We start from the raw sequence: 14,817 nt of genomic DNA on the forward strand, positions 1-14,817 counted from the left end.
GACATGAAAAGCTGACTATGTTTAGGTACAGAATTGCACACATTGCTAAATGTGGTTGATGATTAATTACGTCTGTTCATACACTCTCTGGACATGTGGGGATTCTGGGTAAGAATAAAGGTCCGAAGCAGCCTATGCTTCTCATAAGAGGTGACTAAAGGGGTCGGATTGTCAGGCTCGGTAATTTGGTTGATGAATGTCATCGAATCCCATGATACCAATCACTGGATTGTCTGTTCCATACTTGATTATTTACAAACCGCTGGAATATTGCCAAGTGCGTCGTTAAACAACAAAATATACTCTTTGCCTAAACCAAACAGAAGGGAAAATCAATAACATCTTATCATTGGCATTCCTTTACTTTATACGATTATTAGATTTATACAGAGTAAATTTCAAACATTTGACAAGAACGTGTGTCATTCAAACATTCCTTGACATCTTTTGCTAAACAGAAAAAAATGTAATCCTACTTGAAGGTTGTTTCCATGTCATGTTTGATGGGCAGCATCTAATATAATATTATGTATTCTATTACATGTTTGCAACAGAGCCCGTGATCACGTGTTTACGTTAGTACTTATGTAGTTGATGCTAGTCATCAAAAGCAATTTCATTTCGACTTTATTGTTCTATTATATTTAGATACGGTATATGTTTCAAGATGAGAGGTTAGACACAGCAAATGTCCATTACGCTTCACATTTTGGCATGTGGATAGGAGCTGAATGGTCTTGCACACACCATACATCCTTAACAAGACAACTCTGTTGTCTGAAGACATACTCAATGATACTCATTGTGTCAGTGTTATAGGGCCCGGACTCATAAAGCGGTCTTAACGGTAAGACGTTCGTAACTCCAACACTTCAACATCAACTTTACGGATGGTTTGTTTGTTTGTTTGTTAACGCCACTCCCAGCAATATTCCAGATATATTGACGGCAGTCTGTAAATAATCTTGACCAGACAATCCAGTGATTGACATCATGAGCATCGATCCACGCAATTGGGATACGATGACATGCATCAACCAAGTCAGTGAGCCTGACCGCCCAATCCCATAAGTCGCCTCTTACGACAAGCATAGTCGCCCTTTAAGGCAAGCATTGGTTGTTGAAGGCCTATTCTACCCCGGATCTTCACGGGCCTCTACGTATTGGGTCCCAAGTATGTGTGAATGTTAGTGACCCAGTTTGATTGAACTATGCTTGAGCAGTATTTCAGTTATATCACGGCGGCTTGATACGGAGGAAAGCCCGAAGTTGTGCAGGTCTCTGGTGAAACCATGATCACGGATATGGTGCTGATAAACACCATCAGAACACCATTAGAGTTTGTCCCACAATGATAGATTATATGATAGATATGCACAGTGAATTGTGGTGCCTTAGGCAAATGGGCCACCAGTGGGCAGTGTCCCTGTAATGAAGTTAACTCACTGCTTGGAGATGATATGTATCGTGTCAGATATGCCATGCCATGGAACCGACACATTTAAAGTTAAAATAACATAAATACAAATATCTATAAGTTGCTGTTCCTGGAGTTTGGTTCGCAATGAATACGATCAATAGCCGTGCAAAGGTGCAAACTTTATAGAAGCCTGTGTTCTACGTACTGTGTTGTCATCTATTGTATCTACTTAAGCTCATATATCGTTATATGATCATAGGGGCACCAGTGGCCAGGTGTTTATGAGGTGTCACATTTCACTGTGAAGAGTTTCATCCCTCAGCGGTGCCAGGTAAAGCTGTTCGTGGGGACGAATCATAAATTCACCTGATGATGATCTTTGTCCTGCGGCTCGCTATCATTGCTCTGGTTGTTTCCTCAGTGATAATGATCAACGACAGTCGTCACTGTCACGTGGTAGCGGACATGTAGATGTTTTCAAGGATCAAACAACTTCGAACTATTAACTGATAATATTTACTGGCAGCACTAACACATACGTCTCATTTATGACCGAAATCAATTACGATATGTGCTGATTGAATCTATAGCCTGCCTACACGAGTGAGTGAAATATGCTTTGACTCAATGGGCTTTAGTCCATTCGGGTTGTATGCGAGTGTATTTTATTTTATTGTGTGTCCTTTGTTTAGGGGTATGTGAGCTACATCGGGATACAAGAGGGCGACCCCTACCGCCTCATCAACGGCTACGACAGTTGGGGAAACGTGTGCGGGCGGCCTAACAAGAAGATTGCTAACGTGGTTTACTCAGGACTAGACATGACAACGCGACCGTACGTACTGACAGAGAGAGTGAGGTGGTGTTGTTTGCTCCTTGGTCAGCAATATTACAGCTGTATCACGGCCCTCTTAAGATAAGTGATGCTGGAACATGTAAACTTCAAACGATACTCGCTACTGTGTTACCGTGACATTCAATAATCACCCAGATGTAACCATACATTCCTAGTTTTAGGCTTGGAAGATAATGTTGGGTTACAATAAAAAGGATCATGTAAGTTTGTTTAACGTTCAGGCTTTCACGTCGGTTTAGGCGCCGCATTTTTCCAGAGTTCCTTCCATTAGGTAAGCCAGAATTCCGATTCGCCCTCATTATGTTTCTAGGTTTGTCAGCACCATAACCTTTTCTGGGTGGTTTCACCAAAGTGGTAAACGTCTGAAACCTGCATCACTTTTGGCTTTCCTCCCACATTTAGCTGACAGGTCGTGATACAACTGGACTACTGCGACTAAACCAAACTCACTCACTCACTCACTCACTCACTCACTCACTCACTCACTCACTCACTCACTCACTCACTCACTCACTCACTCACTCACTCACTCACTCACTCACTCACTCACTCCAGGGTGTTGTCTACCGTTGGAAGCGATAATAGGAGAATATCAAAAGATTACAAAGTCATGCAAATCTCCTAACGCCAAGTGCCTATCGCAAAATACCTGACTGTTACTATTTCGTTTCTATGGTCTTTGTTTACTACGATAAAATCTTATACAAGTCACGTGGCTAGTACACAGTGGGTTTTGACATTAAGTTTATAATCTGTTTTGCTGAAGGATCTGCTTGACAAGTTCATCTTTCCTCCTCCAAAGTTGAAGGCCAGATGAGCTACAGAGCCCATGTATCTATTTTTCGTGAATAGCAACATAGATTTGTTTTTGAAATTTTAATCAATTTTAACATTTATAATTCTGCTTAACCTTAGCAGGGAGTAATGCATTGACGTTGCGACGTTTTCTTAGGTGTACTACTACCAAATCAAGGATCACCTGATTCGTTCTTATTAGTACAGTTAATCTGTTATGCCATGTTATCTAATTCATTGGCAGATTAACAATGTTTTTTGTAATATATTTAACTTGATAAGATGCGAAGATCGTTTTCTTAACGGATGTGAACGACATGTTTTCATTGCAGGCGTATGGCTTGTCCGCTAGCTGTTGTGCGGGTCTTCTGCTGTGGATGGCTTCATATCCGATATTACAATGGTTTCACATTTTATGACTTTCCAATCAACGTGGCCTTAGAACAAATGTGTCCATAATTTGTTCCGATTTTCTTCATTTCATTCCGATAGATAGGAAGGTCTGTTTAGGCACTGTTCCTTTTCTGTCGGCAAGGTGGATGAGGATGTAATGTGTTATGTACATTAGGTCGATTTTGTGGAAGACAAATCTACTAAAATAGCAGAGGCGGATTCAAGTCAATAGGAAAATAAAACCACAAAACTTATACCGTATTCGACGTAATTCGCTCTCAAAATTAGTAATAGGGGGCTCTTATTAGAATATTATTTTTGTGAAAACAAAACTGAGTTGAAAGATCGGACATTTCGTGGTTTATGCTGACAAGCTGAAATTTTTCCAGAATTTAATTGCCCGTTATTAAGGCTGGATATAACACACGAGTGCGTATTATATGCGAATAAATAAGTCTTGTGTACATTGATTAATCGGAAGGGGTGCTAATTGGGATTGTTCACTAGCCAATACATTAGCAAATATCGCCATGGCGCTCATTAGAGCGGGTCGCTTATTACGTCGATGTTAACAGTTTTGGTCGGCTGGTGTTGTTGTACAGGCTGCAATACTTCCCCTGCCTGCAACTACCATCTCATACACCCTCTGGGTCCCCTCTGGATTTATCTGGAGATATGCCATTGCATAGTACGGTGTTAAACACTTGAAATTATTTTTCAGAAATACCTTTTTCCAAGACGAAGCATACTTCTTCAAGAAGTTCCTACCCTCTTTCCCTGCTGACACGTTCCGTATAAATCTGCCCCCTTCACTGGCCAACTGGAAACTGGGTGACCCCCTAACATCAACGAACCCCATCGTTTGTGTGGTCGAATGTCCAACAACCGAGCTAGTTACTTCCTCCAGTATAGAATATCTGTGTACATACGACAATGGGACTTGTCCATCATTGCCTGTGCTCCCTCAGTAAGTCCATGATAACAATAATCACAAAATAATGCTTACAATCATTTGCTGTCATTAGCTTTCATAACCATTTCATTTGTTGAATGCGCATTTTTTATTTTTGTGTATTCAAAATATATATTATACTTATATGTATGTAGTTGTTGCAGCAAGACCTATCATCCAAGCTGACAATACCTGTTTTCATATAATAAATACCAGCAGATTTCACATTCGAGTGAAATGAAATGAAATATAGGACCAAACGAAGATTTTTACGACCATTTTATTGAATCATGATAATGAGGGGACGAGGGTGGCCAAGTCGGCTATGGCGCCCCAATTCCCTATGCGGAATTGCGTCCCTTGGATTCGCCAGAAACCTCTGATTGTGGGTTCGAATCCCGGTTCGCCCCGATAATGTTTCTAGATTTGTCAGCACCATACCTGTGCTCGTGGGTTTCACCAGAGTGGTAAACGTCTGAGACCTACAAACTGTCGGGCTCCCAAATCAAGCTGACACACCCTGATATGACTGGAATACTGTTCAAAGCCGGGTTAAACACAACTCACTCATTGTTGAGTATTTTATAAGTCAAGGATTTACATGTGACAAGGGAACAAAAGAGATAATCGAATTCATTGACAACTATTGGAAAACGGCGAGTACGAGGGTTGATTGATAAGTTATAAGCCTCATGTAGAAGGAATTGGTAATAGTTTAATTAAAGTTCAAATTTGTCTGCTTGGCGTAAAAGGCGACTATGCTTGTGGTAAGAGGCGACTAACAGGATCGGGTGGTCAGGCTCGCTGACTTGGTTGATACATGCCATCGATTCTAATTGCGTGGATCGATGCTCATGATATTAATCACTGGATTGTCTGATCCAAACTCGATTATTTACAGACCGCCGTCATATAGCTGGAATATTGCTGAATGCGGCCTTAAACAACACACAAACCAACCAACCTTTTCCAAAGGTAACAGAGCCCTGCTTATTTTACTGACATCTTACAGCTCTTTTGACTCCATCTTTTGTGGATATATCTCTGTGACATCATGTTGTCCATAAGAAGATTTCACTGTTATGCAGTTACAGCAGAGTGAGGCTTAGAACTTATCAGCTCTCGTATATAAATATCTATTTGAGATTCATACAATGATCTTTGAAATATCTTGGTTTTAGCAAGACGCTCCTGAACCGATGTGTGCCATCCTCTTTTTCCGTCATGATAGAAGCCGTCACATCAAGTATTAAAACAGCCATATCAGGAGAAGTCCCGCAGGTGGGTGTGTTTGTGGGTGGGGTTACTCGTGCAATGTTTGGGCTTCATCAGTGGGAGCCCAAACTAGTTTCTCAATCATAAGTATGTAAGTATAGCCCAACATCTTAGGATGTCATACCAACACAGCCAGAAATTTCAATTGCTCACCTCTTGTCACTGCTAGACCTTTTCAGCATGTACTCTCTGTGACTACCTGGTCATATTGTGTTCCATCGTTATTTGGCATCATGAAATTATGATTGCATGAATTAGCTCGCATTCCACTTCAAAACCCAAGAGGACTATGATGAACCGGTATTGACCAAGGTATAAGCCAATTTAACTTTGGGTGACCAATGTTAGCACATGCTAACTGATTTAGTCATACTTAGGTAGACTTTAGTTAGGGGCATCCAAGTGCTGTCATAGTTAAAGCTTATTAGTTTAATTTATTGATTCAGGCAAAATAAAAGTATTATAAATTAAACAAATAATTGTTATCCTACAAGGAAATTTAACTTTCGATTGTTGATATCGATACTTCAGCAGCGATAGAAACGAACAGTTTTAGCCCTTATAATGATAACACATTTCAAAACCCTTAAAAAGTGGAAATTTCTACTTATCCTTAGGATACCTTAACTATAGTTTCTCACGCTGTTTAGAATTATTTAAATGCATTAAATAGAAAAGGAACGATGGCAGCTTTTTCAGGTGTTGACCTCTGTTACGACGTAAATTGTAATAAAAAGGTAAATTGTAATACTTGCAGCAAATTGTAATAATTTTGACGTAAATTGTAATAACAACGTAAATTGTAATAAAATTTGACGTAAATTGTAATACGCAAATTGTGATAAAAATTGACGTAAATTGTAATAATCTCAACTTGCGGTAAAAAGTAATAACTTTTTACGTAAAAAGTAATAACCTTATAAGTTTAGTGTCAAAGGCGTTAAATGATTAGAACTTATCCTTGTCAGGGTTGGTACAGGGTTTATCGTACAATTGTCATTAAAGTATGGGTGTGGGGGAGGATTGAGGTCGTTATCGTGAATTGTTGTATAATTATATGTATATATAAACGCATTGGAATTTCATTTCTATGGTTGTCCAGAAGAGGATTAATTACTAGAATGAACTTAGTTTTCTTATTTATTTGAGAAATACTCTGTGTGTTTTGTATTATATTTTCACGAAGAATTCAAATACATCAAATGAGTGACAAATCTCCTGTGCAATGTCAAATGAAAAAAAACCAGTCGTCAGCAAATGCAGCATAGATTTCCCATGCATGGGAAAGGAGAATACTTAATACATAACATTATATACAATGTTTTTATTAATATCAAAAGAGGGGCGTGGATATTTTTTACCTACATTGCATATACTATTAGATATTGTGTATTCTCGATCTCTGTGAACTTCTCACAGACAAAGAAATAATAATAATATATAAATGCAAACCATGTTAACTTATGCAATATTTGTAGCAATATATGATTAACATATGGATAATTAATATAGCATAAAATTCAAAGCATACAAAAATAATATCCGGTATCTTCGGGCATGTCTTGTTGAGTTTCAAAGAGCATCAGAATGTATAATAAAATTTGTTGCAATCAATTATTGCTGAAATATATTTGTTTTGATCAAAATTGAAAGGATGGAAAATCTATAATGAAAAGGGTTTTGTCACTAACGTAAAAATTCTCTTTGACCTTATACGAAGAGTACTCTAAAATCATTAAATCGTTGATTGATTGCGCCAAGCAACCTTGATACCAAATTTGGTACCTCACGTATAATGCGGTACATAATTTTCGAAACAGATAATTACGTTTTTCATAAGTTATCACTAATTTGTGACATATATACGCACAAAAATTACCTCAGAGGATAATCTTCTCTGGGGGTTTAAGAGGATTAAAATAATTCAAGCTAACATCAAGCACTGTAATACAATATTGAAGTTATAGCATACCATCTTAACATTCCAATGAAAAGAATAGTGACTAACTAAGAAACCAAATTATATTTATCTCCGATACTATGCCCTCATCAGTATACACACACACACAAACATACACACATACATACAAACACATACACACATAGGTATGTATATGTGTGTGTTTGTGTATGTGTTTATACATGTATGTATGTATGTATGTGTGTGTGTGTGTGTGCGTGCGTGCATGCATGCATGCATGTATGTATGTATGTATGTATGCCAGTAATACGACCTCTATATGTCATTGGTATCAGATCTATGACTGCACTTCTACATATAGTTCCAAGTGAAAGATGAGTGACACTACTTTGTGAGAGGTCCCACAAAAATGCTGATATGAGCAATTAAAGGTTATGCAAAATGTAACAAATGGACAAAGTAAGATATTTTAAAAGATAAAATAGAAACACAAACCTGTAGATATACGAATTAGGATGTAGCAAATACATTAGATAAACGTATCTTCTACGTAGACAAAAGTATGTCCAACAAAGACATAAGTATATTCTTCGTAGATAATACGTTTTTCATTTTTTATCACTAATTTGAGACGGACAATAATCCCCTGAAAGCATAACCTCCTCTGGGGGTTTAAGAGGATTAAAGTAATTCCAACAAACAACAAGCACTGTAATGAAATTACAACATACTTTGTTAAAAGCATAGACAGCATAGACACACAAACACAAACACACACGCACACGCACACACATACATTCACACATACACACACACACACAGATACAGACACAAACACGTGTTGCACACACTACATACCCATACAAAAACACCCCCACATAAACACTATGTGTATACATGTACGTACGTATGTATGTATGTATGTGTGTGTGTGTGTGTGTGTGTGTGTGTGCGCGCGCGTGTGTGTGTGTGTGTGTGTACGTATGTATGTGTGTGCGCGCATGTAGGTGTGTATGTAATGACAGTTAATGTGAGCTCTATGTCATTGGTATCACACATATGACTGCACTTCTACATACTCTAGATGACAGTATCATGTACGTAGATGAAAGTATGTAAGTGGACGATAGTATCTAGATGGCATACTATCATCTACGTAGAAGATACTATCATATACGTAGATGAAAGTATCTTCTACGTATATGAGAGTATCTTCTACGTAGATGATAGTATTTTCTACGCAGATGGTAGTATCTTCTACGTAGATGATAGCATGCCACAAACATCACATCGCTTCCAATAAAGGCCTTTCACTATGTTGATACCACCCTTTAATGACGATTGTACGATAAAGCCTATACCAACCATCCCTAACTTAACAGTTTTGTACGTTTGTCATCATACACAGTATTTCTCGAATTGTACATGTGAAACACAAGCTCAACTGACAAAGATCATTTCTAGTCAATTGGCGTCTTGGACACTACGGTAGTAAGGTTATTACAATTTACGTAAGAATTTATTACATTTTACCGCAAGTAGAGATTATTACAATTTACGTCAATTTTTATTACAATTTGCGTATTACAATTTACGTCAAATATTATTACAATTTACGTTGTTATTACAATTTACGTCAAAATTATTACAATTTGCTGCAAGTATTACAATTTACCTTTTTATTACAATTTACGTCGTAACAACCTCCCATAGTCGTTTGTTATAGCAATACCTTGCAATTCGCCATGCAGAGTTGCGTCCCTCACTCAGTCTTGCCAGAAACTTGGGTTCCAATCCTAGATTCGCCTTGATAATGTTCCTATAGGTTTGTCGGCACCATACCCGCGGCTTTGGGTTTCACAATGTAGTCAACTTCTAAGATATGGATCTCTTCGAATTCCACACAAAGGTGACATTTGATATATAACTGGAATACTGTTCACAATTGCGTTGAATCCATGCACTGAGTCACTCACTCTCAGAAGAGAATTGTATTTATTAGGTATTTGTTGGAAATATTAATAGTCACAAAAAATGGCTGGGTTAAATCGCTGCTGGGTGTTGTTTAAGTAACGGGCCACTCTAAACAGTGCAAAATGGGATTTATATACTGTGAAAATACACTGAATCCCATCAAAGTATTTTACCCATAAATGCTGAATCCAATTATGTGTATTTTGTGTCGACTGATGTTGAAGGTAACCACATGGTCTGGTAAACTCTTTTGATGGATTCTGCCAATTATGCTGTTTACGATGTTTTCCTGTCTTAAGCTAATGGTTTACATAAATAGCACGGAGTGCCACAAACACAATTTTCAGAAAGAAATTCCTTCGTATTTCCCATTATATCTTAATCAAACAAAATGTACGAGTTTCAGAACGTTTGCATGTCATATGTAATTATGTTTTGTCTGGCTACAGCATATTAGGAGCTGTATACTTTTTCCCACCAGGTTTTTATTAAAATATGTCCCCCCTTAACTCAATGGCCAACATCAACATACATACAGAGTATTGACTGCGAAACCTGAATTTGGAATCTATAATTCTATACATTATACATATGTTTAGATTTAATAGCCTAATATGCTTCTTTTTTTTCGTCTATTGACTTTTCTTTTGGGAATTATTCTGAATCAATGCCATTGACATGCGCACGCCCTTACCCTCTTCTACTTAACCACTTAATAACCCAGGTATAATGCATTTTGCTATTTCAGAGAGTTTTTACAGATATTCAAAATACATGGCGAGAGCAGTTGTATCTGGCAGGAATATCCTTCGGTAAGCACCAGTCTCCAATACAGATCGAGATACTTCATCTAAACTCCATCGTTTGTATTGCCAGACACACATATTACCACACACACATATCGTTATTTCTTCATTGTGCTGTTTTGTTCTGCTATACGTTAAAATCATGTAATGACCTTTCTAGTCAGAATTGACAGAGCTTCATCAAAAAATTATTTTGATCGAAAGATAAACGAATCTATGAGACACAGTTGTTCACCTGATTGATTTTGATATACATGTATGTCACATATTGTATAAGTTTATAAAAGGCCCAAGAAATTATTTTTTTCTTTATCTTTGAACTTTTGTTTTGGTTTTAGATTGAACAAATGCAGTAGATTGAATAGTTCAGCTGCTGTCAAAAGTTATGATGTAATTGTAACAAGGTGAAAACAATGTGATACGTGTGGCCAGCCTTTTACACATTTACTGTGGACAAAATTACCTACCCATACATCGATAGGGACACATGTAACCTCTAGTAGTAGACAGACTCCGTGGTCTAGTGGATAAAGCGTCTACCTGGAGAGAGGAGCGGTATATGGTTCGATCCCCACCTGCGTCATTCCAAAAGGCGTTCCAAGATGGTACTTAAAACTTTGCCATGCCAGGAGCTCGGTATGAAGGGATAAACAAGATTCGGCTCAGATTCAGTATATATATACTTGCAATAATCATCTCACCTTTGCATGAGGCGATTGAATGGGTCTGGTGATCAGGTTTTATGATCTGGTTCATTGTTTGTCATTGTACCCCCAACGCCGTCGAGAAGGTGCTCATGATGCCAATGCCACCATATAGCTTGAATATAGCCGAATGACGCTATCAGTATGAGCTTCAATATAAGACCATTTAATGATTAATTGCTAGTACCGGTATATTCTTTTCCGATCCGATATCTGTGTATTCCAAGTATGACATGAAAATCAAAGGTCAAAGCTGCGAGAATACTATTATTGTGTGCACGCACGTACGCACACACACACACACGCACATACTTACTGCATATAAAATTAAGAACTGACATTGTTACATGAATAAATGGATGAACACCAGGCATAATATTGTTTGAGAGGATATGTCGAAAATGTCAAACGATTACAACGTACCCACCATGAACAAATGCAATAACATAAGCTCACATGGACCTTGAGCTACAAAATCGACAATTGGTTTAAGTTTTCTCCAACATTTGCACAGGTATCGCCCTTATCATCGTCGTACTGCTCAGGTTCCTGGCGGCGATTGTCGTCTGGACAGTAATCATCTTAATGCTGCTTGTGTTTTTCGCAGCAGCCGGATACTGCTGGTGAGTCTCAGTAAATGCATTTGGAGACAGATGTTGTTTGAGAAATGATATGTTCTGCTAGATTTTGACCATCATTAAAAACAGTGTTTTACATATATGTGAGGTAGATGTCTGGTGAACGTGATGAAGTACTCATCGCCAGGTGTTCTTCCTCAATGTTGACACGCACTCCTGGTTTGAAGTTTCTTTGTTTTTGTCAACCACACAGACAACTTTACTTCAGGTTACTTAGTTAAACTTGCCCCTTATTTTCTTTGTTATGTTTAAACATACCTGCCATATTTGCAAACATCATTTATATGGGATTACTTTTCACAGTAACCCGACGGCGTGAGATGTTGCTCATGATATCAATCATTGGTTTGTTTGGTGAAGATTTTATTATTACAGGCCACCGTCATCTGTCTTTTTCATAATTTTTGGCCATGGGAGCCGTGCCAATTTACATTTATCTGAAGGGTGCACAAAGTACGTGATGGACACTACCAGTTGTCGACTTTTATTTTTGTGGACGCCTGAGTTGGTTAGATCGCTGACTTTGTGTGCAGGCGATTAGGTGCCTCACTCTTGCAGTGTTGTTTAGAATCACGGATGGGACTCAAACCCCCAAAAGTACGAGAAACTGTACTTTGCTAAGAAAGTGTTATCCCAAATATAACATTTGTTACACCGTCATATTGCTTGAATATCGTGGTGTTGAATATATTGAAACAACCAATCTGTGAGGTGCTATTATTTAATAGCATGAGTTATTCAAAACTCCAAATGAACACAGCCCTCAGATCACAACCGCAACGACTGACGGGTACTAATATGCTATTTATGTTCCTCTAGGTATTTGTTCTACAATCTGCACACAGATCTCCAAGAAAAGGTGGTCAAAACGACGGCAATGCAGGCGAAGGTCGATACCTGGATGGTGTATGCCTCTGTTGCATCTGTGATTGCGGTGGGTTGGGGGGGATTATTGACATCTAAGCCTGGTCCTACACTCCGTAAATAGTCCAAACAAGAAAGTGCAATCAGAGGCATGATTGCTGTCTGATCAGGTCGTATAATGTTTCAGAAAAACAAGGTTTCCGTTTACTTCCGTTCAGTTCAACTGCACCAAGGTCTGCCATATTGAAAAAGTTTGTTGCCAGGAGTCCGACATTACTAATTACTATGAAGCCAAATTTGATATGGCAGTGAAGCTCATAATCCACTCTCAACACGATGGGTGATGCTGAAAGCTTTGGTTGAGGTAACAGAAAGGGGCGAGTCTTTTTAGCCATTATGACCATGGACCAGGTTGGCAATACCAATACGAGGTTACTGCTTTTAACCTCAGGTCTGTCTGATCCAGACTTGATTATGTTAAAGCCGACCAAGAAAATGTATAATAGAGTTGACGGTGATATAAACTATATACTCACCTTTCATTGATATGAGAGAAGTCCGTTCAAGGGGGTAATAACAACTAAGCCTGCATAAAAATATGTTCCTGGGCAATTTTTTGTGTGCAAAAGTGAGGAGGTAGGTTGGACATTCTATCATGTTTTCACACCAAAAATTCCAAAAAACACAACTGGTCACAAATCGGTTAATACAATGTCTGTGGTAAAGCATGGATAACAGAGTATGTTTTGCATGATGAGGGACATTTGAAAAATGTTTTTGTTGGCAATAATAATAACTGACGTGCTGGATTTAAAGTGACGCGCTGGTGCCTGAGAAACATTGGGTTGTTGTTTCTTCAGCCTTACCTTTATATAGGTTGCCACCTCTATTCGAATACATGATATTTTGTTTTTAGCCGGACCGTGGTTTAGAACAGGCAAATATGATCAGAAACACACGTAGAAATACCACACAATACATTTAATCGAATACTCCTCACAAAGTCTAGGTTTTAAAAAAGAAGACACATGTGGCAATGCCAGGTAAGAAGTTTATGTCCTTAGCAAACTATGTTCGTCGCAAGAGTGAGTGAGTGAGTATGGTTTAACGCCGCACTCAGCAATATTCTAGCACAATCACGGCAGGAAACAACCGAAATGGGCTTCACACATTGTATGAGGATTTGAACTGGGACTTCCACGAGCCAATACTATAACCACTAGGCTTCCCCACCGCCACTTTTAAGAGGCCACTAAATTGACTGGGTAGTCTAACTGGCTGACTTGGTTGATGCCTGTCGTCATATCCAAATTGCGTGGATCGATGATCATGATGTCAGTCACTAGATTGTCTGACCCAGATTCGATTACTAACAGACTGCCGTCATATAGCTGGAATATTGCTGAGTGCGGCGTTAAACAACAAACAAACAAACTGTCCGTAAAGCTTATGTTTGAGTTACGAACGTCTTACCGTTAAAACGCTTTATGAGTCCGGGCCCTTTAACACTGACAATGAGTATCACTGAGTATGTCTTTAGACAACAGAGTTGTCTTGTTAAGGATGTATGGTGTGTACAAGACCATTCAGTTCGTAGACCGCCGTCATGTGAGTGAGTGTGAGTGAGTTTGGTTTTACGCCGCTTTTAGCAATATTCCAGCAATATCACGGCGGGGGACACCAGAAATGGGCTTCACACATTGTACCCATGTCGGGAATCGAACCCGGGTCTTCGGCGTGACGAGCGAACGCTTTAACCACTAGGCTACCCGACCGCCCAACCGCCGTCATGTAGCTGGAATATTGCTGAGTGCGGCGTTAAACAACAAACAAAAGGTTATGAAATATAGGGTAGGTAGGGTAGGTATTTGTATGCATGCCTAGTGGCAATTGGCAAGCTTCCGCGATTAAAACGCATTCACTCATTGTTTGCCAAGCATGGTATCCAAATGGGGACATAGTTTTGGTCAAAATGACAGACAATATATGCATGGGCGGATACAGCTTTTTTTAAATGGGGGAGTGCACAATTAAGATCTATTTATTGTCTTTGGTGGTAATTTATACAGAAATAAAGATTTTTTTCTCTCTCTCTCTCTCTCTGTATCCGCCCATGAAGGTTATTTCAGGTTTCAGTCTCTTCTTTTTCAGATCATTGTATTTCTCCTGGTAATTTTCCTATGGAAGAGAATCAAACTGGTGAGACTATAATTGTAATA

General features: G+C 38.7%; 1 protein-coding gene across 1 annotated transcript in view; it reads left to right on the forward strand.

Moving 5' to 3' along the window:
- The window catches only part of LOC124135623 (choline transporter-like protein 1), a 33,911-nt gene that overhangs the window by 4,766 nt on the left and 14,328 nt on the right, over window positions 1-14,817 (forward strand). The window contains exons 3-9 of the mRNA XM_046501039.2: window positions 2,113-2,255; window positions 4,186-4,431; window positions 5,598-5,697; window positions 10,335-10,398; window positions 11,611-11,719; window positions 12,554-12,668; window positions 14,750-14,797. Coding sequence (XP_046356995.1) covers window positions 2,113-2,255; window positions 4,186-4,431; window positions 5,598-5,697; window positions 10,335-10,398; window positions 11,611-11,719; window positions 12,554-12,668; window positions 14,750-14,797 — 825 coding nt within the window. The remainder of the gene's footprint in view (window positions 1-2,112; window positions 2,256-4,185; window positions 4,432-5,597; window positions 5,698-10,334; window positions 10,399-11,610; window positions 11,720-12,553; window positions 12,669-14,749; window positions 14,798-14,817) is intronic.

This window comes from Haliotis rufescens, unplaced genomic scaffold, assembly GCF_023055435.1.
Source record: "Haliotis rufescens isolate VD_foot unplaced genomic scaffold, xgHalRufe1.0.p SCAF_92, whole genome shotgun sequence".
In the NCBI taxonomy this organism is placed as follows: domain Eukaryota; kingdom Metazoa; phylum Mollusca; class Gastropoda; order Lepetellida; family Haliotidae; genus Haliotis; species Haliotis rufescens.